Source organism: Semicossyphus pulcher, unplaced genomic scaffold (assembly GCF_022749685.1).
Source record: "Semicossyphus pulcher isolate SPU_LCO1_2020_fin unplaced genomic scaffold, fSemPul1.0.p SCAF_18, whole genome shotgun sequence".
NCBI classification, from domain to species: Eukaryota; Metazoa; Chordata; class Actinopteri; order Labriformes; family Labridae; genus Semicossyphus; species Semicossyphus pulcher.
Window position 1 is genome coordinate 3,890,236 of NW_027211691.1, and position 26,962 is coordinate 3,917,197.

At 40.1% G+C, this 26,962-nt stretch overlaps 2 protein-coding genes across 2 annotated transcripts in view; one reads left to right on the forward strand and one right to left on the reverse strand.

Moving 5' to 3' along the window:
* The window catches only part of mpp7a (MAGUK p55 scaffold protein 7a), a 158,388-nt gene extending 141,569 nt beyond the window's left edge, over positions 1-16,819 (reverse strand). The window contains exon 1 of the mRNA XM_069667718.1: positions 16,674-16,819. The gene's annotated coding sequence lies outside the window, so the exon portion shown is untranslated. The remainder of the gene's footprint in view (positions 1-16,673) is intronic.
* Positions 16,820-20,186: 3,367 nt separating this feature from the next.
* waca (WW domain containing adaptor with coiled-coil a) overlaps positions 20,187-26,962 on the forward strand; it is a 35,237-nt gene continuing 28,461 nt past the window's right edge. Inside the window, exons 1-3 of the mRNA XM_069667768.1 lie at positions 20,187-20,369; positions 20,563-20,593; positions 21,875-22,067. Of these exons, the coding sequence (XP_069523869.1) occupies positions 20,329-20,369; positions 20,563-20,593; positions 21,875-22,067 (265 nt within the window). The 5' untranslated portion in view covers positions 20,187-20,328. The remainder of the gene's footprint in view (positions 20,370-20,562; positions 20,594-21,874; positions 22,068-26,962) is intronic.

Consider the following 26,962-nt stretch of genomic DNA (forward strand, 5'->3'; position numbering starts at 1 on the left):
AAAGCAAAACAAAACACAAAACTGTGATGAATGCAAGGCAGGCTGATAGAGAGAGAGGGCAGTGGACACTTCACCTGACAGCGCTGTCGATATCCCAACAGCAGAGCGGCTATTTGGTAAGGATGCAAACTTTTACTTTCTCTTAACTTAATATCTTCAAATCGAAGATGACAAAGAACGACATTAAAAAGTTTCAAATTGAGCTGAAGTAACTAAAGAAAAGGAAAAAAGGTTAGCCTACAGGGTGAAGGAGAATAGCTACCATTGAATATCGAACAGTGCTTTTGCATGTGTCCTGCATACACATAAATACAGGACTGCCATTGCTAGCACTACCAGTGATAACCCTTATTTCTATGAATGATACCCACACTGAAGCTATAATTACAACATGTAACTGACTTGTGCACTGCACCCGTGCAGCTGTCTAAATCACACAGATCTAATACAGCGTTTTCCAGACCTTTAAATACTTCACTGACCTTAAAGCAAATGTTATGGATGAAGAAGAATTTGAGTGCATCAATACTAAATGCCAGATGTGGAAAACAAATGAAGCACAATTCCTCCAACTTGCAGTTAAGTGTTTTATTGATGGTTTCAGTTTTGGTTCAGAACAAAGCCTCACAATAAACAGGGTACACACAGGCTGACAAACTGACCCGCATCACACACTCTGTGCAAATACACCCAGGTGTGCACAACCCACATTAAGCAGCAAGCATTTCTGCCACAGTTGCTTAGACACATCTGTTTGTTGGAAACTTTTGTTTGCCAGTTTTGTATTCAACACCATGGAAGTTATGAGGAGGCATTTTTGTCCCCCTGTCTTATCAATAATTTGAACATCAAGAGAAAAATTTGAATTGCACATAGAAAAACAAATTCTTAACAAGATCCTAAATGAAAACTACATTTCAGAGCTGCAGCTTAGAATGGCTGCAGCTTTTAACTGCATGTTATCATATGAAACTGCCCTGCAAGATAACGATGCTTCATATATTTGCAAAATGCATGAATGCCTCTTTTCACGAATGCAAACGTAATCGCTGCAGAATGCAAAGTGTTTTACAGCCACAGTCGTCTCCCCAGTTATAATCTCTCTATAAATTTGAAACGCTTGCCTGTGCCTTTAGAAGGATGAACAAACCACATGAAATAACAAAGAAACAAATTATCAGTATCAAGTCATGTTTCTACTGTAAATCAATCACTAATACACTACTTTACCAGCGTGCACACCAGGAAAACTAACACTGTGTACAGGTAAACACCTCCAAACCACACACATCAACTTCAAGTGCTAAAGAAGTTATTTTAATGGTTTCTGTTCTCCTGCCAACAAACTTTGTTTTCTCTTTTCATCCAGAGCTGCCAGGAGCCTACAAACATCCTACCAAATCCTCCCCTGTTACGAAAGCTGAACACACCCCAAGCAGATACAAGTTAATCAAGTTCTATCATTGGAATGTGTTTCATTTCTTAACAACCCAATAAACAAACAGTTCCAGGCAAAATCAACATCTATCATACTAAAATTTCACAATAACCTAAGCAACAGTGTTGCAACTAGTGTGTTAATATGTATTAGAAAAAGAGCATAACCAGGAAGAGACATGTTTCTCATGCCTCTCTTAAACAGAGTTGGAAATGCTGTTACAATGTTGTGTTGCTGTATTCCAGGTTGTAAGTCGTATTAATGTAGCGTACCGAATAACGGTTATCATTGTACCAAGTGATAAATGACTTGAAAAGAAAAAACTGCAACGACAATTGATATTGAAAATCTGGGGGGAAATCTGCCCGTATTCATGGCAACCTGTAGACGACTACTGATGTTAGCTTTCAAACAATTCCTACATAAATTTACATTAGCTGACATTACGTTAGCTAGTACGTATGTTATCTAGTTATTTGTTGCAAACTAAAATTATGTTAGCTAGGAAATTTAGCATTTCCTATTGTCACATGTAAAGCTAGCAAACTGTAATATTATTTTCAGTCACTTCCTAGCTAACAGTAATATAATCCAGTAAGTGGCTGATTTCACTGTTAGCTGTTATCTGACCATGTCCAATGAGTTATCCAATGTGTCATTTTATCTTGAAATATGACTAGTTTTCCCTACAGATTTTTACTGTTTGTATCTTAAGTTGCTAATAAATCTGGTTCACAGCAGTACAACATTCTGACATCATTTGAGCTTCCCACCCTGAGCATGACTTCAAAAGAAAATGCCAATCGTGTGAATACAGTCAATTCTAGATAAATTCATTTTGACAATTATCTAACGTCATGTTGGCTCAAGCTGAACTAAACATGCCACAGCCTGGCTGTGAGTGATTCTGCATTCCCTTGGGTTCAGCAGAAGTAGACGGGATAACTGGTAAACTGGATACAGTAGATGCATCTGTGGGATTATTTTATATGTATGGATAAAAAAAAAAAGGTAGCTTTAAGTCTCAGCTGTTGAGATAAAGTAATGCCTGCTCCAATATACCAGAGAGGGGACTTTGTTATGGTCCTAGTGGAAGACTCTCTAAATTAAGATCGACCTTGACAAAACCTATGCTGTGTAACAACCTACAGAAGAAGCTTAGCAGGCTATGATATAAATCCCATGTATTAGCGGTACTTAACTATCAGCCACTGTATCCCAAGACTCAGTATGTTGTTATTCTAAACATTACACAAGCTGATCTCACTGTTTATTGGTTCCTCCCTCTGCCTGGTACTCAGCAAACTCAGCTGCTGAAGTGTTGGTTTTGAAAGAAAATGTGCACTGTTAGGTTTAGACTTTTTTTCGGCAAGTAAGCTAACACTGTAAAATAGTTTGAAACCCAAGTTTAAGGTAGCTAACTAGCCTCCTGGCTTTACCTTTGACCCATATCTAACCTCTTTCTCTGTCAGATGATCAGGTTAAATGAGGTGTCCTCTAACTGCAGGAGCTTTCAAGCATGTGGAAGAACACCAGTGGGGTCCTGCGGGGACACTTTAATGAAGGCAGACAAAATTAAATGTATTTTTAACGGAGCTACACTTGAATTTCAGCACAAGCTCTTGCTATGTTTACACATTCATGCCGTGTTTGACCTCCAGGTCAGTTTGGACATTTGTGAGATTTATGGTACACACATATCCATATTCCATCTAGTAAAGCACGAACTGGAAATTCTAGGATCAAATGTCCAGCTGAGAATAATTTCTTACAAATCAGATAAATACAGGCGTTTCTTTCAACATCTGAAAAAACATGAAGTAACATGGACACTACTTCCTTGTCCGGCCTTTCCAGGTCAGGTCATTGACAATACATGATACATTCTGAGCTAAAGTACTTAATTCCAAAATGCAATCTACCTATTTAGAGATTAAATTATGACTTCACATCCCAGAAAAAGGCCTAAATAAAGTATCAGCCAAATCACTTAACCGTTTAGAAGGAAAAATGTTTTTTGTCCTTATACTGTCCTTGAATTTAACCACTCGCTGAGCTGACTGATTTGTCCGGCATCATGACATGAAAAAAGGTTTCTCAAGTGAAAAATCGAATGAGCGCAGCTCGGCCTATCGATAAGCCAATCAGCAGCATGCGACCATGGGATTTAAGGCCAATCGCATTTGTCATGGCAGAAGATGCAGCAATTGGTGCCATTGCAAAAGTGTCAGGAGGGAATTTGTTTTGGTTGAACACTTGCATGTTGGGAGGTGAACCCGAGCATTAAATTGGATAAAGACCACAAAATAAAAGGCCACATAAAACATTTACAGATGGAAAAAATAAGGCCTGCCTTATTGCATAATCCAATTTTATCATAATTTGCCACTTTCCGCATATAGGTTGCTAGTTCAGAGTTTGTTGTTGTTTCACATAGCAACCTGGATTTTGAAAGCTACAACACATGACGTAGAGGATAATTCCTCCTGGAATAAGCGATCAATGGCAGGATTATACTCATTGTCTGCATCTGGTCAGTAAAGTTGATTCCACCTTCTCCACAGAAGGCCGTTACAGAAGAAGCAAAGTCAGACTGTAAATGTAAATAGACCCTAACATGGTGACAGTCCTGTCCAATATCAGGCAAACACTGGCCTTAAATCTGTAATCTTTGCTGACCTTGTGACTAGTCATGATATATTAAGCTAGTTTATAAGAATAATTCTAACAGAAAACAGGATTCGAAAACATCATAGGAGAAGATAGTCCCTTTGCAATACACTTGGATCTGACCTTTTAAATACTATTAGTCAGTATTACTGTTTTTGTTTATTGCATTTACAGTCCATTTGTACTGGGCATGTCATTCTCAGGTGAATGGCTGTTGAAAGTCTTTCTGGCAGATTGCCCTCTAAAACATTTTGGAGCTTTAACGCTGAGTTCCTTCCATCTTGTAAAGAAGCAGACTGTTCCACAGTGGCCCACTGGCACACAATACTCCTCTGTTCACCGGATGCCAAATGGTCCAGTCATCGCCCTCCATGCCACCCCTCCCCAACCCTCTTCTGGTCTCTGTCTCAGGCTTTTCTCTCTGTATCTGTCTTTCCCTGCTGCTGATGGTCAGTCGGATTAGCATCCAGCCGCTTAGGGGACGACTTCAGAACGAACAAAGAAAGAGCTGCTTTGTCTTTTCCTGGTGCCGACGACCCAGGAAGTAAGAGAGGAAACGGGGAGGACAGAAAAAAGCATTACAAGAGCCTTTGTAATGACCAACTGAGAGAGCTTCAGAGTTCAGCAGGGAAGCCACAGCAACTTATGCCTTGCATCATATATGACCCCTTCAAAAAAAAAAGGACATTAACCCTCAGATTTCTGAAAATGAAATGTTCCACCAGTGCCCAAATGTTGCTTATTGTGATGCCCTTTCTTACAACCTGAGCTAGGAGTTCATGTGCATCTATAAACAATAATAATCGACACCAAAAAATAATTTCATGAGTATTTGGTTAATACACACAAACACCATATTGATCCCCATTTCTGAATATAGAAACATGAACAAAAAGATTCTTCACACTCCAGAAGTGCAAAGGCGTTAGTAGTACGTAGTTTACTCTACAACAGAAATACTGTGTGTTTAATTGTGCCAAATCATTATTTTGAGTATCCTCAAATGCTTCATACCCCTGAAGTCTGTAAAATCTACAGGTTATGTAAGTTGTGCAAGTCATACTGTTGCTTCAGTGGTTTTAATTTAAATTAACTCATACAGGATGATGCAAACAATTTCTGGCTCCCAGATCACTGCTTCCCCTGCCTTGCACACTGTTTACACATTGTAAACTGCACATAACATAATGAGGTCATCAATGAGCATACAACATGATGATAACAGAAGCCTTAGCTTTCTGCAGCCATAACAATAACAGCCCTAGCTAGTGTACTTTTAATTCTGGACCAATCTAAAATGGGATTATGCAATGATTAGTGTGGAAGGTTAATTGGCCTTTTCCTTCAACAGTAATTTGTGTTGGATATATTATAACATCAATCTTGAACTCAGTTAGTCTGAAACACCTTCGAAATTAAGATAAACCATTGCCACACCTCTACTGTAGCTTTGAGTTCTCCAGAAACATCAGTAGACGCTACAGGCCTTAAACAAATCATACTTACTTTGCACCATAAACAAACTCTGTGAATGATTGACATGAAAACCAAACCCCAACTCCATCCTGCAGAGGCGAACTATTCAAACTCTATTCAAATCTAAACAAGCTACACAAACTGCACAATGGTCCCCATCATTACAGACAGTACACCACTCCTACACACACTGCATGAAGACCATATGCCCTCTGTTATCAAGGAAGACTATAAATATCACACTTTAATTTCACCAGAGCCAGAAACCTCCACTCAGAGGCTTTTCCTTATGGTTACTTAGCAATTAGTGGTGAGCAAAGGGATAAGTTAGCAGAGACAGCAGTCCTTTGATATGAGGGCACATATGATAGCCAGCCGAGAATGATTACAACTGTGTTAACCTTAGGATGCTGCTTAAATAAAAGGAAAATACCAATTACCATCTGTGGCAACATAAGGCTCAAATTATGGCAGTAACACAAGTTGGTTATCATCTATGCCATCTGAAGGCAGCTTTTGAACATATGGCTTCCAATGTGGTGAAATGAATTAGCATAAACTGGCAACTGCATGGCCCCATGTGCTTCAAGAAAAGTGTGTAACCTAAAATTAAGTACAAACACACAAATGTTAGCCAGTAGCTGTTCAGGTGCAGTGTCTGAAATACCCCGTCACACCAGGAGGAATTTGCTATTATTAAAAGTTGCATAGCCTCACTTTAATTAAGCTGGAAGTTTCTGTTGTGTTCAAAGGTATTTTGTGTTGTGTACAACTTAGACGTAGATGTATATATTATTTATTTCCGCCTAGAAATGTTTGTTCTAAAGCTGAATTTTGTTTGAGGCAGGATAAGGGAAAAACTACAGGACCAATCTCCATGAAACTTGGTGGAGAATGTAGCAGAGGGCAGAGTCTCTGCTGATACAGACACAACCACACACTTTTTCTGCACCAGACCTGTGTGTAGGTTGGTAATTAAAAGAAATAAAAATATATTGTAATTTGTGTGCTTGGGTTGTTTTTTTCCTTCTGCCATGGTACTAAAAGAGGTAATGAGCAGAGCTCTAGTAATGAGTAACATTTTTATAAATGAACAGAAACAGCAATACTGGTGATAAACTGGTGGTAAAAACAACTAATAAAAATGACTAAATATAATGCTTAGTTAGTAAGTTTAAAAAGTACACTACCAGTCAAAAGTTTGGACACACTTTCCCATTCACTTGTATGAGAAAATGTGTCCAAACTTTTGACTGGTAGTGTACATAGTTATGGCGTTTGCAGTGGTTTTATGACTCCTGGCCTTGGCGGAGCTCGGTGCTTTCTCCGTTGCCCCTGTAGTTAATTCAGGGATTTTTTTCTAAACGTAACCTATATGTTGTTAAAGCTTTGAATGGGATTAGTCTGTCTACTTGTGTTCTCTTAAGCTGCATTGTCTTAAACTCTCTGCCACAATAGCAGAAATGATCAGGCTTATTCTATAGCTACACCAAATTTAACTTAATCTCACTTTACCTTATAAACAGGTCTAGAGTTACAACTGAACGACTTAGACCTGCCTGTAGTGCACAGGTAAAAAATGACGTCATTATTCGAGTAACGTTAGACTACTCGCGCACCTGCGCATGCGTTGTTTTTGGCTAAAGTAGTTTAACTCAGTTAGCTTTCACGCACCACGTCAGCCGTGACCAGGAAAAGTGATGTCTGGAAGTACTACGTGCTGTGCAAGATATGTGGGGTTAAACTTGTATATCACAGAAATACTAGTTCGATGCTTAACCATGTGTGCTTCAAGCACAAGGAGAAGCCAGCGGAGACAGACAACAGGTACTCTCGCATCACATAATTTGCTAGCCCTGTTATCACACGTTGTTGTGACGATGCCAGAGCAGAGAAGATTAACCTGCTTATAAGGAAAATGGTGACTGGAGATATGCTCCCATTAAGTGTTGTGGAAGGAGTAGTTTCTGTGAGCCGATGGCGTTTGTTGAGCCGAAGTACAAGCCACCATCACGCCAGACAACAGCTACGAGAGTGGAAAGAATGTGAGTTACATGTGAAGCAACACAGAACAGAAGTCCAAACAGTGCGCTACCGCTGTGATGTTTGACAACGGAATGTTAATTGAAGGGCCTGTTAAGGTTGTTCAGTGCATTTGAAATTGCTTTCCATTGTTGGAAATTTATTTACATTAATGTGAAAGTGTTAGATAGTAATGTTGTCTTACAGGCATACAGCCTACTGTTTCCGGACCAGGAGGTCCGTGTCCAACGTATGTTTTTTTTTTTTACGTTGAAAAAATATATAATTTGCGAGTACTCGATTACTCGTTCGTAAGGTCATTAGATTACTCAAATATTGAGATTACTGGAAATGCCCAGCCCTAGTACAGAGTTCCATTGGTTTAGATAGCTCACAATCCTACCCCCTTGTCTGCCAACATCCAAACTGAATAGTTTTAATCACGTGGGCTAAGCCATCAAAGAGTGACGATTGCATAGTTAATGGTTCTAATAGGCTGTTGTGAAGGGGTATTCACAGTCAAATCGCTGTAATTGCACTCAATGAGCAACAAGGGAATAGACAGCGAGTGTGCCAAGTGGACTATAGAAGAATGAATGCCTGTCCTATACATGCACACACAAACATGTACACACAGAGGCTACACAACATGCTTTCATGTTCATAGACAAAAGCATGCATTCACATACAGACCTCCTTTTGCCAAACATTAGTGTGTTGTAAAGTTGCAAGGCAAATTAGTGGGGCAGAGATGTTAACAAACACAAGAAAATACACTTAGGGAGGCCTGTAGCCAGACGGAGGTGGCAGGAGACGCAGCAATAAGTGTACAGAGCTACAGCTGACACTACTTGAGACGCCCCACACACAAAAGGGGGATTTAGCCCCTGAAAACCAGTGTTGCTGTCTGGAAAGTGTCCCTGCCAACCATCCTAGAGAAAACAGGCGGCTTAGGAAAACCCCCTTGGGCTGATCAGCGCTTTTTTGAAGGACTGGAGGCCTCTGCAAGACCCCACCCAGCTACGCAAAAACCTGCTAACCAAACTCCTCAGACTACCTCATTTCTACGCCCTGGCTGCTGCCGGTCATGAAATCAATGGTTGTACCAAAGCAAGGACAAGGATTAGAATAGAAAATCCAGTCATCTGGAAATGACACATGGATTACCTGAATGCAACCACCTACTGAGTTAACGTTGGTAAATTAGCATTAGACGTATAAGGACAATAGATAGTGACGTAGCAACACTGGACTATCTGTGCGTTTTCTCCTTATTGTGTTTCAGATCAATCATTACTGCAGCGAGGAGGTCAAGAGGAGCGTAATCCACGCTGTGAATTTTGAATCTAAAATCAAATACTAGTCTCCAAAATCCCACATCAATTGGGCTCCACTGATATCTGCCAATGACATATACAGCCATGAACAAAATCAAACATTAGGGTGAGTCCTCTGCTAAGTGTTACTCTCCCCTTACTTTACACCATCCTATAAAACCTGTAAATATTCACCTGCTAATAATAGTAATGTAAGTGAGAGTAGAGGTTGTTTTCCCTGCTATCATTACAAATAAGCAAATAAATAAAATCTCTCACAGCAACAAGCAAAGAGCAGATGGTGGTGACATCAGTGTGTGCTGTGAGCATTACAACATAACTGTGTTCGTATTACCAGTGGATGAATTACAATTTATATCTTGTGCAGTACGGTCAAGTTACTGTCACGGTCATCTTTAGAGATCAAGGCATGGAAGGAAACATGTGTCCAAGGACTGGTGTAAGGTAACCAATCTCCCCAAGCACTCTAAATATCAACATAGGCTACATGAATATTGCAACCTCATGGTGCATTAATACAGCACCGGATACTCATCACTGGCAGGCAACATAGATCCTCTCATGCTGATTATGCAAACTGGGAGCTGTGAGGTCAAGTGGCAAAAATACCAAGTGGCAACTAATACCTTGTCCGGAGCCCTATTTTCAAACTTATTGCACTGTATTGTACGCTCGAAATAAATACAGACAAGTGGCCTGTGTAAATATTCCATCAGCACCAGCATACATTCACAAACTAAAATTACACATATCAAATGTGGTTGTTTTGATTTAAGGCACAGAACCAAAAACAAGTACACACTTCAGCCTATTCTGGTTCTGTTCACTCAAAGTATGTTAAATTATTCACAGGGGTGCCATAAGGGGAGTAGGTGTAGTAATGCTAGGCAGGAGCCATGCATGGAAAACCCTCATAAATAAAACAATATTAGACAAATAAGCTTGGGTCAAACAAGTGAACCCACTGCCTCCCTATGTAAGCCTATAGTCCTCACTGACAACTGACAAATTGGCTACAAGCTGTGACAGACTACAGTACGTCTCTACTTGGTTATGCAACAATTCGTTTTTGAAAGAATGTCTTTTAAACAATGTTTTAGCTTCACAACATGTTGCAAACCTATAATTTGAAAGATTATGATCAAGGCATTTTTTGTGTAAACTTTGTGTTTACAGAAATAGCTTGTTGTGCATGTTCCTGTTAGCCCAAGGCTTCAAATGCCAACCACAGAGTTATGCTACAGATGTAGCTGATTAAGAAGACCACTGTGCTGTAACTGGAGCTTTAAACTTCTTTATATGTCATGCCTTATAAGCTACAATAATACTACAATATTTACAAACCTTGCCCTAAATAGCTACACAAAGGGTTTGGAATTGCTCTGATAGATTGCTCAGTCAACTGCAACGGAAAATGCTGTGAAGGCTGCAATGTAATCCTCACAGGCAAATATAAGTATGTTCACTGAAAGTGCTTTTTTACCACTGACAGGCTCAGGTTGTCCCTATAGAGATACACCATTATGTTTAAAGAGTTACATTATTTTTGGAAAAAACATTCAAAGCAACGAGGCTACATGACAAAACAATAATTTTATCTTGCAGAACATGGAAGTTGCTTAACACAAACAATCTAACTGATCAGTTGAGTGCGTTTTTGTCCTTTTGTACCGAGCAGTCATTTATTTCAACCCCTAAAAATATCTAAAAACAGGACCCAGGTTTAAAAATTAACAAGTTCTCCTTTCAAACAAGATTGAAAGTGTCACATTACGAAACACCACATTTTCATATCACCCTTGTGTAGACCTGTATACAGTAACACATTATAGCTTAACCTTCTCCCTAAGGGCTCAGAGTCTGACTTGCTTTCCCACGCCCAGTGCTTTTATTAATGCCACCGCCATTCACTCAGCCGCTCTGCAATCTCCATCAGAATAACGTCCCGCAGTGAGTCAGGACGGCAGCATGCCGGCACGGTGAGCACAGCAACGGAGCTGGTATTACAAGGGTGCCAACACAGGTGTCTGATAGCTGGCATCTGCTGGGTGGGCTCATTCCAGCGCAACACTGCAGAGGCTCAGGGACTTCTAAGAGAAACCCTACACGTCTGCAGGGCAGGCAGGGCCGGACCAACACAGAATCCCTCCTGGTGATCAACCGCGACCCTACCAGAGACCGTGCCAAGTACATCGATTTAATCTCTCGGTCTGGGATCAGCAAAGCGGCAGGAGGCTCATAAGTCTCATTGCGGACTGACAGAGATTAGTGATACTATGGAGAAAGATGATGATTATGCATGGATGGCAGGATAGATGGATAAATAGATGAATGGAATGGGGGGAATAGGATGTTGGAGATTAAAAGATTGAATGAAAGAACAGTTGGATGAATGAGGAGGTGAATGAATGAAAAGACAGATGTGACAGTGAGCGTTAGGATGGTTACATCAACAGACAGATGTTCTGTCCTATGTATTCCTGCTGCTAGTTTACCAGAAAGTGTTCTTCAGTTAGTAATAAACCAACGCAGATGGACTCAAAGATGATCTCTTTACTGATGACATATTGTTTCCTGGAAATGTTCTGTTTTGCAACATGGACAACAATATTCTACACAGGTTTAAACGTGAAAATACATTAGATTTAAGACCTCATACAGTATCCATAAGAAGTAGTACAGGCGTGTTTTTATCCATCTGGTCGAGGGTTTTATAACTGGTTTAAGCTACTGCAACAACATTCTGGTATTCATATTTCATATGATGCCAAGTTTAGCAAAGGCTGGTTGTAAAGTAGGTTCAACTCAATATGTCAAGAGATAGTACTCCGAGACCTGATCTGAGAAACCACTCAACACTTGATGAAGAGGGAGAGAACTCGCTACAACTAAATGCTGCTGAAACACAGTCACTATAAAGGGGAATTTGGGTATATTTAAACCCAGGGCCTGATTGGTTAGTTTTTATTGTTGTGTGACTTCAATATTTTAAAGGGTTAGCTCGGATCCAACACAACACAAACTAACCAGTAGAGGCAGCGGTAGACCAAAACCAATCCCACCTTTTTTCTGTAATCGTCAAACAGCCATAACTGGTTAAAAAAGGAGCTTACTCTATTAAAGACGTCTTCCTCTTTAGGGATTCTTTTCGTTACTGTTGTCAGACAATTAGGATGCTTTCACACCTAAAGTTAGTTTGTTTGGTCCAAATCAAAGACCAAATTGTTACAATGTTGCATTTTGCCTCGAGTTTGGTTTGTGTTCACACGGCAGCTTTTACCAGCAGACCAAATGTTTTGATGTGTGAGGAAACTGCTCTTCGATTGGTCAGAAGTTCCACGTGGGTAAACTCCCTTAAGTAAACACGAGGGACAGTACACACAAAAAAGAGCAGCTCATGGCCCGCCTCTCCATTCATCCGATTGGACAGTGAAAAAAAACGCCAATGACGTCGGGCGCTTTTCTGCTTTGAGTTGAAGGTTTTTCAACTTGAGGCGCTCGGAGTGTTTCCCCAAAAACGTGAGGCGCTCAGCAACACTAAAGCAGCGCGCAACAAGCTTCCCTCTCACGGAAAACAACTACAAAAAAGCCCCCAGCTGCTAAAACGCGCTCTGTCTGACCGGGACCTTAGAGTAACATTCTGAACCTGTCAGCGACAAAAACAAGAACTTTTACTGGACATATTTTGATTGAGATTATTTGCCCACAGGGATTACATTGCAGCCATTTACACCCAAAAAGGGGAAGGGTCTAGCTCATAAAACACTGGAATTCCCCTTTAAAACATTTTTTCCTACACTTCACAATGAGAGCCATCGCTAACTGCTTTTCCTCAAACCCAAAATAATTAAAATTCATTGAGTCCTTCGGAACATTTAAGATGAATGAACCATGCAAGTGTTTTGTGAAGAAAAGGTGGGTTAAATAAAGGATGAGTTTTCACAGTATAGTTCTCCTTAGACGAGGCAATTTTCTTTCAGTGAGCTGATGATAGTGATCCAAACTAATGCTTGGATTAGGAGTCTTAAACCACTGTATCCTACACATCCTTAAGCCCCAAGTAAATACCCCTCCTGCTGACAAGCAGTTCTGCAAGCCAACTCTCCGTTTTGTCCCCGGTCATGAAGAGTGCAATGAGCTGCTGACAGGTTTCTCATCAACACAAGCTGGGCTGCTGCAATGACAGGAAGCGTTTGTTTCCATCAGCAGGTTGCTCGGGTGAATTCTGGGAGTTGAGCCTTGAGCGCATAGCATTCTTTGTTCCCACACCTCCCTCTCCTGACTCAGTGTGACCCTTTTGCCAGGAACAAAACCCTGGGAATGTGAGCTATGCTGGGCTGCAGCTCGAAGACACCTGTCCAGACAACCAACACAGGGTCAAGTCTCCTACGCTGAGCCTCATCTGAGCCTCTGCATCCGACCCCACCCTGACCCTGGCTGCCTCTGTATATACACACTGTGGGGACAAAAATCAGGAAACACAAGCATCTGGTTTCAAGTCACAGGCACTCACAAAGACCAGGTCAGCCAAGACCAATTCACGGTGGCAACATTTTACTGCTCTCATGAACACTTTTCCCTTGTATGATGACTTCAATGGCCTTAAAAAGAGTCATTGAACCCTTATAAACAGTACAAGCCAAAGTAATAAAATGGACTAAAAACCAAAGTCTCCTAAGAGACCCCCTTGGCCTAGCTGGAACACAGACCTCCCAATTCTAGATTTATAGATTTAAAAGAAGAACTGGGCTATTCCCAGTGAGACCAGAGGAGCTGGCAACAGTGGAGGTTTCTGAGTTTACACAGAGAAATGTCGGCTCTCTAGAGATTCCCTTCTGTGGCATTCAACCACAAGAGAAAGAAGGCCATCCTCCCACTGTCTCTCTCTTGTTCTCACAGCACACAACAGATTTCAGGAGAAAAACAGACACAATGTCTATGAATGAGGGTGGCATGGTCAGGAAAGCCAGATTTTACGCAGACTATTAGGCTATTTGTTAATGATAGCTAGTTTATTAGCTGTTTGCGCTACGGTAGCTTTGCTCGGGGAACTCTGGGGGACAGCTGCCGCTGCAACGGGGAGCTAAAACCGACTGATTGCTATTGTGATGGGATGTCAACGACTTGCTGCTGTTACGGGGGACTAACTAACTAAACGGGTCAGTAATTCCCTGCTTGAACACAAGCGAACGGACAGTTTAGACCCACCGCATGCGACCAATTCATCTACACTCGTGTCCGCCCAGCTTTTTCATGAAATATGGAGTCACAAGGTTTATTTAGTAAACGTCTACCGCTGTTTTTTGTAAATGCATGATTATGACATAACGAGGGAGAAAAGCTGTTAAAAAGTGGGTCGTGTGCAGTTTGTCCACACCACAGGGATGCTCCGGAGAAGCAAGTCGGTAACACAGCAACCTGTCAGTTTTAGCGCCCCCCGGAGCTTCCCTGCACAAAGCTGCCGTAGCGCAAACAGCTAATAACATAACTATTGCTACTGATATAACTATTTATCACTAACTCTGGTAGCTACCAGAAGCTCCACGTAATGAAGGAAATGGTCAAAAACATAGGTGCAGATTGTCCCACAGGGAATCACTGACACACCACCACAATAGCAATTGGTCGGTTTAAGCTCCCCGTTTAAGCTCCCCGTTTCAGCGGCAGCTGTCCCCCAGAGCTCCCCGAGCAAAGCTACCGTAGCACAAAGAGCTAATAAACTAGCTATCATTAACTTATAGCCTAACAGTCCGCGTAAACTCTCTGTATCTACCAGAAGTTCCACTGGCAGGTCTTGGTAGCCACCAAAAAAAAAAATATAACTATTACTAATGATATAACTATATATAACTAGCTATTATTAGCTCTGGTAGCTACCAGAAACTCCACGTCAAAGAAATGGTCAAAAATATAGGTGCTGCTGACTGGCCAAAGGTGAATCTGCACTCGATTGCTCTTCCTCATCAACCAGATGTGTGTCTCAGCAAACTGAAATTGAATTTCAAGAACTGAATTTGAATTGTAAAAACTGAATGTGGAATTTGAATTTTCAGATAATCTGAATTCAGTTTCAGATAATTACATTCAGTTTCAAGTTTATTGGAATTCAGCTTCAAACTAATAAACTAACAATACTAATTCAATTTCAAATGATGCGATTCAAATTCAATTTTTTTAATTCAACTATTCAAGTTGAGCAATTCAAATTCAAAGATAAATAATTCAAATTCAGTTTCTTCTGACACATATTTCTGTCCATACCTTCATTCCTAAAAGTTTACTCAGGGATTTAGGTGACATCTTAAATTGCACATTGCTACTGTCAGGTACAAGAGAATAAGTTGCAAAAATAATAAAAAATAGACTGAGTGGCTGGTGGAAATGTTCAATAACCTGCCACAGTGGAAGGTCACAACAAACCATTGCAGATAACCTTCACAAGTAAGCAGTGAAATTGTACACTGACACTATTAGACACAAATATTAAGGAAGCGTCTTGAAGCAAAAAGCTGTGTAACAATGAATGCAGTTTCTTTCTGAAGATCCTCCTCTAACCTCAATTGCAGAAGCAGGCCTATTTAACATCTGTAGGGTCTAAACATCCAGCGGTGCGCTTCAGCTGAATGAATGATGCCCATATGTGCATTCAAGAAACATGCTGACTCCGTTGAGGAGAGCAAATGACTGAATGGAATGCAAAACAATGACATTTCCACTTACATGACATTACCACTGACATCTTGGGTCTGCGTGAGTTTTGACCACATCACGAAACAGATAATATTATGGCTTTTGAAAGGGCTATTGTTGTTGTCATGTTCAAAGATAAACATGGGTTTTAACCATATCGTGTGAAAAGGGCTCATTCACATCATGGCTTACCCTCGAGCAATAATACTTAATTATGATGCACAAATTGGAATTGGTTTACAAAGGGGTCTAATGGAAGCTGGCCAAGTGCTGAGTCTACAGTGGGCTCCCAGCTCAGAGGCTTGGCGCTGTCAGCCAGTGACAAGCTCCGTGTCACCACACTTGACTCTGCACAGCACAAGGGCTCTGTATTGTCTCTGGCTATGCATGATGCTACATTGAGGCACACTGTACTTCCTGAAGAGTGGAAGCTTCAGGGTGTGGGTGTGTTTTGTGTAAGTTGAGGATTGTGTCAGGAGGAAATTTTGTCACTATGATTTACATACCTAAACTACTACTTCCTTTTGTTTTTGAGCTTTGTGGTTATATGGGTTCTACCATTGCTTTTGCACTTAAGAAACATTATGTTAGTCCTGCACTTGAGCTGCATTCACTTTCCAACAGAAATATTCCACAAGAGAAGATGTCAGGTGAAATTTAATTGAAGAAAAAAGCACTAAAAATTCATATAAGTGAGGAATGCACACATGTTTAGATCAAGCGTTTTCTCTTAAGTAAAAACTAAAACAGTTTTGTACACCAGCGCTTAGCTTCCATGACGGTTACTTTGACGGTTACCATGCACCTAGCTGTAGGTTAGCAGCAAGAGAAGTTTGCTGTTAACATTCGGTTACTGCATTAGCCACTGAACCAAGTCTATTTATATTGCTCTGTCATTAGCAAGGAAGTTGTGTAAAAGCTTTATCTTCTGTATTCCTCAAAATACACAGGGCAATATTTTCGACTGTTTTTATTCCCACTGGGAGCCTGAAAAGTGTTAAGTTTTTAGCTAGATAGTATATGTTAGTAACGTTACTCACTTTGCATCGAACGTCGGAGTTGAATGGTTTCTTGCTGATTTCAGTGTACTCCAACGGTTTCTTCGAGAACAAACGTTTTCCGTTGTTTTATTTCCCACTTGAGAAACCGTGATTTGTTTCCTTCAAACCTCCTTAACTAACTCATCCCCGCTCTCTGTGGCTATCAACTGAACACAACCTTTCAAAATGTTACGCCTCAGCTCGACCGTGCCACTCTCCACAACAGATAAAGTGGTCTTTCAAGGCGCTGATCTAGAAACGGTTTGAGTGTTTACACACCACTGTAGTTGGTGGATATCTGACAACGCGAAACTGTTCTGAGATCTGCAAAGTACAGGACATTTCCCACAGTCCGCCTAATCCGTTCGTTCATTGGTTAGGGTTCTATTGGGGCGTGGTCAGTATTTCAGCTCTCTATTTTTATTGGCTTAAGGTATTGTCAATCATTAGCTAACGCCCCCGTCGTGTATTCGCTTCTTTGCAGACGGTAGAAAACAAAACGGTCGCACGTACACAGCATAATAACTATGTAAAAATGCTGTTTAAAGGCATATTTAAATATGCATAAGAATCTGCAATCTACAACACTAAAAACAGTGATGTATGTGAATTGTTAGTTTATTTTAAAAAAAATCATAAGTGATGCCAGTTAGTTCAAACATCAGATAAAGTCGGATTAAATGCATATAATTTATCATTTGCTGTTGGAGCCGACAGCCCCTTATTTGAAAGATAACTTATAATTGCACTTGCAAATAAGTGTGTTTATCGAGCTTTATTAGGGAATTATATTTATTTGCTTCTCAAATGTAACATCAATGATGTGTAACAAATAATTTACGCCAAAATATTTTATACATAGCTACCATGCACGTAATATGATTTAATGTTTTGGTATTTTTAATGAATGGTCCCATGTTTGATCAATGTTTTCACCATGGTCCTTAATAAAAAATATTTTACTGTTCTTTATTTTATTTTATTTTATTTTATTTGTTTTGATTAATATTAACTTTACTATATATTTTTTTATTATTTTATTTTATTTTGGAGTGGTCATGTTATGCAATGCAAGAGGGTAGAACTTGAGTGATTTATTGCTTCAATGATAGCGATATAAAAGTGGTTTGATAACTCCCCCTACAGGTCAAGTTAAGACAGAAGCAACAAGTGTTTAAATACAGTAGTAGCAGGAAGGGCTGTTTAGAAAGGATGTTGATTCTGCCTACGATTCTTCCAAAATAACTAAACTAATATATTTAATATGTCTTATAATAGCTGTTGTTAGACAGGAGTTTCACTTCAGTCATATGTGCTTAATCCTGATGAGAAATCTGACAGTTATAGATTCTGTTTTTGATAAAATGCGGCAAACAAATTACAGGACGCATGGAAATACAAAGCATCTTACATTATTGTAGAATAGAGCATACAGACTCACCAAAAAAGTATGCCTGTGTGTACCTGTGTCTGTGTCTGAGTCTGTCTGTCCGTCTGTGTGTGAAACAAGTTCCAGAAATGTGCTAACAATAGAGGCACCCCCCTTTGTGTCCCCTTGTCCCCACATTAAAGTGTATTGTGTGCCAAAATGCTGAACCGCAGCTTCTTTTGTCCTCAGTCTGGGATATGATGTGGGATATATATTGTGTGGGAACAATGGAGCCCAGCAGCCCTTTTCTGACAGATACCCATTCTGAACCATCAGTACAATCCTGTCAAAGCCACAGAATGTAAAGAGACTATTCTGCATGCACACTATTTCATTTCAAAGGCCTAGTGTAGACTTGTAAAAAATCACAATATTACCAGCACACATCCAATGGACTTGTTGCCTATGTGTTTATGGTCATCTGTGACGCTTCTTCTAATATACATTTATATTTTTGCATGATATGTGTACATTTGCGATCTATTTCAGTATTAATGTTTCATTTAACAGTAATTGTGTTTGCAGAATTTTTTTAAACAGCTAAAAACAGTGAAAGCTAATATTCTATACATTTCTATCCACTGCCTTTGAAAAAAGTAACAACCGAAATTGTGTTTTGGTGGATACTATATAGTTGAAATCGTATTACTAGAAGCTTTAAAACCCTTTTGAGGAATATCATGGGAGTATTTAAAGGGATTTATTGTTGTGGTTATTTTGATGAACCTTGCCTGCGATATCATAGTAAAACCACTAGATGTCAGGAGAGAACAAGTCACTGCTCAATGACGGCCTGTAATGGCCTTTAAAACAGCCCTTGATAGAAGAAGGACTTTGGTGATAAATTATCTTGAAGAAAAATTGCAAATATGTCTAGAAAATTACATTTTTTGCAACCCTGTAACACAATTACAAGTTTTTGAGACTGCTCGACTCCAGCCAGCAGTGTGTTTCCCGGATGTTGCCATCGGAAGGGGGAGGAGGAAAATGGGGGTTGCAGTCAAGGTTGCCAGATCGGTAATACCCACTTTTTAAAATCAAAATTGTATTTCTGAAATAACCAATTTTGCCGTGACATTACTTTAACAACCATAAAACTAACAATTGATACATTTTAAGAACGGCTTCTTTCTAAATTTGTTTCTTGAAAGTAAATTCGGTATTGAGCAAATATATATATATATATATATATATATATATATATATATATATAATAGCTCCTGTGGAGCTTTCAGATTGGGATGATTTTGGTGACCCCTGTGGACAAACGGTACCTTTTATCTCATGGCTGATTTTCTCCTGTACATGTGTAAGCAGTGTTTTTCACAAAAAATCTCATCCTGTTTTCTTTTAACATTCAAACTTATCACTCGCTCCAAACCTTTGCCTTGGGTAATATCGGAAAAAGGCTGACTTGGTAATCGCCTTGTCTGACACCTGGCAGTGGTTACAGGCATTAAAAATAACTATAAAAATACAATCAATCTTGGTGCTGGTGGACTTGTCTGCTTTTGTAGTTCATAAAGAGGCATCTGTATAAATTTCAGTGAGTTTCATAACAAGCTAAAAACTCCTCACAGTAGCTTTAAAAAAGAAGACATTTTGAAACAAACAAGCAACATCACCCAATTTGGATTGCATGACAATCTATGGTGATATTACACTTTTCTCAGGTACCATTTACTTAAAAAGGCTCTCTCACATACTGGTAAATTTGTGATATCTGGCAACCCTGCGCGCAGCTCCACTGCTACGTTTTCTCGGCACATATAGAGAGCGTTGGGAATCATGGCTCTTTAAAGGGAGTTGGACTTTATGGCTCCGTTCCTTTCCGAGAGCCGTTCGAAAGGAATGGAGCCATAATATCCGAGGTGAGAGAGTGGTTGGACTTGCGAACGTGCCTGCGCCGCTACAATTAAATTTGGGGACACCTATAAAAAGAACGGCTATCACCTACGACTCCGTCCGCGTCGTTCGCACTAAAGAGTCGTTCAAAAGAATCGGATCGTTCACGAACGTCCCAACACTAAGAGACACGGCTGTGTGTGTCTGAGTGGGAGATGGACTGAGTGAGGGCGCTCTTTCGACCAGCGCTGCAGATAGCATTGAAATACCCACAAGCTAGGTTGAAATAATTGACAATTTCAGGTCGCTGAATCAACAAGAAAAATAAAGTAGCGTTATCAGTCTTTTACATCCCACTCTAAACACACTAACACGGCATTGATGGTAATGTATGCAAGGAAACAACCGAGACTCGGCGATGGGTAAACATCTTTTTAACGTTACTTATTCTGATTTTCCTTTCCTCGTAGCTACGCTTTGACAATCCGCCATTTTTATTGAAACCAAAATAAGTGTCTGGAAACTTGCACGTTCAGCTGTTGCAGCACTTTCAAGTATTTCTCAACGCTGACATTCGAAGCTTCATGCTAACAACTGTTTTCTTTTTATTTGCAGGTGCGACCGAAGAGATTCTCAGCCCTATCAGGTACTTGTTAGCTTAATGTAGCCTGTTAGCTTGCCAGCAGCAAATAAGATTAAAATGGACACTCTAGTTCAGGCTTCTGGAGAGCACAGCAGGCCTCAGCCAGTGCGGAAAATAACGTGAAAAGTATATGGTTTTGTTTGAAAATGCAGTCAATGTTTTCTAACGTTTCTATTATGAGATTAAGCTAACATAGGCTAAATGTATTCGTCGAATTCAGCCGTTTTGTAAAAGCTACAGCCGAGTTTTATTACAGCTCAAAGCTAATGATAGCCTGTTACTGCTAGCCTGCTTGCTAGCCAGTCCGATTAGGGCCTGACCGCAATCTGTCATTTTAGGGATACAGCTAGCTAAGCTCCCTAAACATCAAAGTGCTCCAAACGAATACAGCAAACTCATTTATTAATAATTAAATTCAAAATATAGTTTATAAACATAACTAAAGCTAATACTAGTTTGTCTGATAAAATGTTGTTTACTTCTTTATTATCATGTCTCAATATACAAAAAGACATGTTGCCAAGTGACAAACTACTTAAGATCCGTACTAGCATAGCTTTGTAGTGCTACATTAAAAAGCATTGACAGATAAATCTGCCGCTCCAAAATCACATTTAATAAAATGGATGAAGTGAGATTAGCTCTGCAAATTAATACCTGAAATTAGGGCAGGCAATATGTCCAAAATCCTATATCACAGTATAGGATTTTTCATATCTCGATAACAACATATATGATGATATAGCATGATTTATGGTAATTTGACAAATAATTAGTTCTTACGAAATAAGCCTATTTTTGGATAATCCTGTGTGACTTAAAGTACTGAGTTTCCGTTTTCACTTGGGCTGAGCCTGAGTCCTTTTCTGCAGGTTATGACCATGTTAATAAACAGTGCCTCCCTCTGTGGTTCGCTCCAGGTTCACTTCCACGTGCAAGGACTAGAACGTAAAACATTGTCATAATGATGTAAAAATTGCCATAAAGCAGGCCAGCTGCCGGTTTTGTGACATCATGTTAGAGGCGATAAAGAAAAACAATTACGATGGATATTTTCATATTGTTTCAATAATATATATTGTCATATTGCCCAGCCCTACCTGATATATTAAAACTTTGATTCAAAAGTACTCTTACATTATAGCACTTTGAACAGTTAGCTTGGTGTTGAACAGGAGGGGGACACTTGTTTAAGAGACCCTCTGAAGATTATGATGAAAGGATGAAATCATTGTACACAAAAGGAGAATAGATTGTAGTGAGGTGTTTTATTTCTGTCTGCAGACTCTCAAATACTCATCTAAGAGCCATCCAGGAGGGGACCACCGACATGAAAAGATGCGAGACTCCTCAGATGTCACTCCTCCCTGCAAAATGCTCCGGAGGTCTGACAGCCCTGAGAACAAACACATTGACAGCACGGGGCACAGCAGAGCGAAGGCTGTCCACACACACCGGGCCAGAGACAGGGACGGAGGTGAGACACAGTGGTTATTGAGAATAAAACATGCTTAGCTACAGACAATGCTGTTAACTAAGCCTGCAAGCTTTAACATTAAAACTCTGCAACTGCCGAATTTATATCTTTTACACTCTACAAGCAAGACACTTTTTCTATAAAACCACAGCTTTTAGTTTGTTTTTGAACAGGCAGTGTTGTTTCTGTAATAGTAACCACAAACCTAGGTGTTTTGATATGTATTTTAACAGCAAGTTAAAAGTACATAACAGACGTGTCCAAGCAATCAGATGTTGAAGAAATGCTTTGTGAGAAGGCGAAAAATGCCTTTATTCTTTGTCGAGGGTTAATTTCTTAATTTGTTCAGTACCTGACCAAAGTCACATGTTAAAAGTAAATTTTTTGAGGTTTTAAAAAGGGATGTTAAAACATCAGCAAACAAAATACTTTCTGTTACTCAAAATTTGATTGTCGGACATGCAGTTTAATCTATGCATGCAGTGTCGTTTTGTTGGAAAACGAGCATTTTTGCGATGTGCGATTGAATCTTAGTTACTGTGTAGGGTTCCTTGAGTTGAATTTGCAAACATAATGTTTTGTGTGGCCGATTTTCCAAATAATGCATTGATGGTACAATGTAGAACTGCAGCAGTTACTGCGTGTACTAAGTGTTTCAAAAATATTTCGACAGACGAGCGAATACTAAACAACTGAGCTTAGACCATCTAAAATTTTTCTTGTTGATAAAGAGGCCTGACATATAGCCCTTTCCCACCGAAATTGGCGTCTTGACGCAGGTTTTTCAGACCAGGGAAGACCTGCTTATAGATGGCGATTGTCTCTCTTCCCATTGCCAGTGGAGTATACTCCTTTCAGTCTCTTTTCTGCTGCGTCACTGTCTGATGTCACAAACGTGCCGGAGACGGGGTTAGTTAACAGTTACGATATTACGGTGGTTTATCTATCTATTTATCAAACTCTGCACCGACGAATTTGGAACGATGTTTGAGCGCTGCTCGGACAGAGACGGGCGGAATTTGTAGTCGCAGAAGTTGCTGACGGAGACATAGCATCTCACCGGAAAGCGGTAGGAGATTAGTGTGTTGACACAGGTTTTGTGTTCCCATCAATGCCGATTGGCATTAATTACCCGGGTCTACTGCAGAGTCATTTGACGCGGGTCTGAATGCTGATTGTAGCCTTTCCCACTAAGCAATAAGCAGAGTGTTAGTGGGTTTTTTCACCAGTGGGAAAGCAGCTAGAGACGATATAGGGGGAGTTGGTTTGTAGGTCGAGTGAAAATAATGAACCAGAGAGAACAAAAAGTGAGATTTGAAGAAATGGAGGTTTGAAGACACAGTGGTGAATTTTAATTGAGGATATCAGTAGGATTGCCACCTAAAAGTAAATAATTTAAATTATAAGTTGACTCAAATTTTGTCAGTGGAATCTCTGAATCTTTGTAAACAGACAAATTCTGGAGAAAGTGCACTGAAAGCTGCTTGAAAACTGTTGATAGTTTACAAGGTTTTTGCCATCTGAATTGTTCATATTTTGTCCTCTCAAAATCAAACAGACCTGATGATTAAAATCAATTCCAGGTTTAAAACCAGTGCTGTGAGATGCGAGTCGAGCTGCAGCTTTCTTAAGCTCAGTTTGTTTATCTAAAACTTAAGGTCCAGTCAAATGATGGATAGAATCATAGATCTGGTTAGATGACATAAGCTTTTTTTACACTGCGGTTCCGCCTCAGCGCCGTAACAAAGCCCCGTCCTCATGCCACCTTTGTCATTCTACATTGGACCACGCAACGCTTGGGTAAAGCCGCCACAGTGTGTGTTTTTAAATAGCGTTCTGGCGTTGCGGAAGCAAAACGTGCGTGAGGTGTAAACAGCGCATGCTTCAAATTCACACACATGGCGGTGTTCCGCCCAGCCGGCTACGCTGTTCACATAGACGCCGTTTTGCCTGTGTTACGCCTCTATTACTACCTCCAATGCCGGCTCAGAGGCAGAACGCTCCACCATTCCACCTCTGCGCGTTCTACATAGAAGACGAAACATGACGGATGTAATAATCCCTAATAGCCTTGAATTGGCAGTGTAAAAAGCTGCCAGTTTTGAGGCACTAAGAAGGTTGTGTGCTGGAAATGTTTTAATGTCTGGCCGAAATCTTGCACTTTATAGAAAAACCCTCAAAAGTGCATCTTGTATGTAAAACATGAGACTGGTGTAGGGTAGCCCCCCATATTTACTGGTGTCCAAGTCTGTAGACACTGACACTGCTGGCTGTCCAAAAAGGGATACCAAAGTATTAGCTTTCATTATTTCAGCAGTTATTGTGTAGAGACAAAAAGTTGTAGATTCTTACTACATATATCGTAAACTGAACACTAAAGTTTCTTATATCAGTTCGATATTACAGGACGGGTGGTTGTTATACAAGAAGTGATGATTGACAAATAAAATCTAAATTGTATTTTATTGGACCGAGGTTAAAAACTCTTTCCCAAGAGCTCTTTCCAAAATTTAAACGTGATGAACATGAATCATTGACTGCTCTGATGAAAAGAAGGATAGAGTTGTAAACAGGATTGATATGAATACTTTTGAATTTGGCCAAACACGCACACACACCCACCACATCGGATGGCTGTGCAGGTTTTAACACTTTAAGGATTGTTTTTATTACCTGAGAGAAAGAGTTTCTTTCCTTTGCCAAGATGTACAATCTTCAAAGCTGCGCTGAGTCACAAATGTAAACTGATGACTCACTGATTCAGATCAGTATTATAACATTCATATTTGCAATTTGTAGTTACCGCAGTAATCATGTAGTTCCCCTCACAAGCTGTCATTATTTTTATCATTATTTTTATTATTAACATTTTGAATTGCCTTTGAATCATATACTACTAGACAGCATTTGTCATGAGTCATAATTTTAAAAAGCAATGTTTACCAAAATGTCAGCCTTGCTTTGTTGTAATTCAGCAGCACCATTGCAATACTGCAGGGGTCTTCAATTGAATTAACAGAGTCCAGTCAGAAAATATCCTTGAGCGAAAGTGTGGAACTGGTCAAATAACGTACATTTCCATAATAGTTCAACAGTATCAGTTGTCTCGTTGAGCTGGAGGGAGAGATTTGTCTCGTAGCAGCGCTATAATTTACCACTTTTAATAAACACCATGGCCTCTCAATATTTGAGACGTACTCGTACTGCGTGTGGGGAGAATGAACATGTAATAGTCTGTCCAGTCTTGATTTAAAATCTCTTATTTTGCTGTTGACAATACTCTCTCTGGAGCACGCCATGTGAAACTTCTGACTCACTTATTTTCTACCCACTTGCTGTCTGTTCCTTGTTTGTGTGTCACATACTTGAGTTGTAAAGCTTATTGAAATGCAGCGATTTGATAAGTTTGGTCTGAGTTTCATGGGCAGCTTAAACACTGCCCTAAAGGCTAATATAGGTAATATAGAAATGCTTCTTAGCTGTCCTGCCATTACTAAAAATTATTTAAAAGTTTAAATAGATATTTGCGATACCCTAGTTAATCCATAGTCTTTTGTTAAAATGTCACTCGACTCGACAGTCCCCATCAACTCTGCAGAGTGTTTTGAGTCTTTCAGCTTACTGTTTTAATTTAGTGGCCTGGGCTTTAACTGTTTCTGTTCAGTCTCAGTCTTGCATCAACCGCAGCTATTTTCAATATATCAGAGTGGAGTATTTAGCTGCTAAAGACGAAGCTTTATTAAGAGTTGGTGAAAACCACAACAGCGCTAAGAGAAGCAACAGACACTCTTGTAACTTTTGCATCTTTATGAGACGTGAAAGGGACTAAAAACCTAATTTATCATAGTCCGCTGTGTCGTTGCTGTGTAAGAGTTCTGACGGAGGGCGGAGCAGACAGACACACACAGTTGGCAGGATGAAGCACGACTTCGGCCTTTTTAAAACAAAACCCTCTACCTTCTGCGGGGTTTTATGGAGGTGTAGGCGTGTTAGTTTGTTAAGAGCGTAACCGCTGTGAAACAATCAGAAAATAATCCTATATCTATCTCTGTTTCACTGCTTTATTTACATTAATGGTGCTCACTCTCTTCACTTCCTGTCTATGTTGATTGACCGCAGCTGCTCTCTCTTTTGCTTGCGGCAGCTTTGGGTTGAAAATCGTACTGTAGAGGTATTGAAAAGTATCGAAGTATTGGAAACAACCGTAGAGGAGGTCGTATGACCTACTGGTGCAAAAGTGGTTAGCCAACTTCACCGTCGAGTCTTCACCAGCACATCAGAAGAGCCAAAAGTCAGGAGTCCCCCTGTTTCTATCCTTTCTGCGCTTCTGCCACAGCTAGTTTTGCTGTTTGTGTTCATTTTGAGACATAGTTGTTTAACGTTTAGGGTCTGCAATGCTTTAACTCCTGGACTTTATGTGATAAGAAAGTGTCAAAGATGTAAATTTGCAAGACAATTGTTATGGCTAACAAGTTGTTTTAGAAGCACTCGCCTCCGCTTTAAATCCATACAAGCATGAGCAATGTCTGTGTGTCCGTGTAAACCCTGCCCCTGCATGCGCGGAGTGTGTGAGTGTGGAGAAGCGGTGGCGCTCAGCTGAGAGCAGAGAGCGCATTTGGCGGAGAGAAGACTTCAGTGTTTGATAGGTATTAGCCAAAGAACTGAAGACAAGAAGAACAATTGCGTTTTAATGCAAAGAGAGCGGTCATCGCCATTACGTGCTGCTTCAGAAAACACCGGTGGCAGCGACGTGACGCCTGCACAGTAAGCATTAAAAGGTTTTCCCCAACACGCCGCTCAGACGTTTATGGGCTAAACGAATGAACAAATCAACAAATTACTTTTTATAAAGCCAACATGTCGCTTTTCTTCTTTATTTCTCTTGCAGATTATGA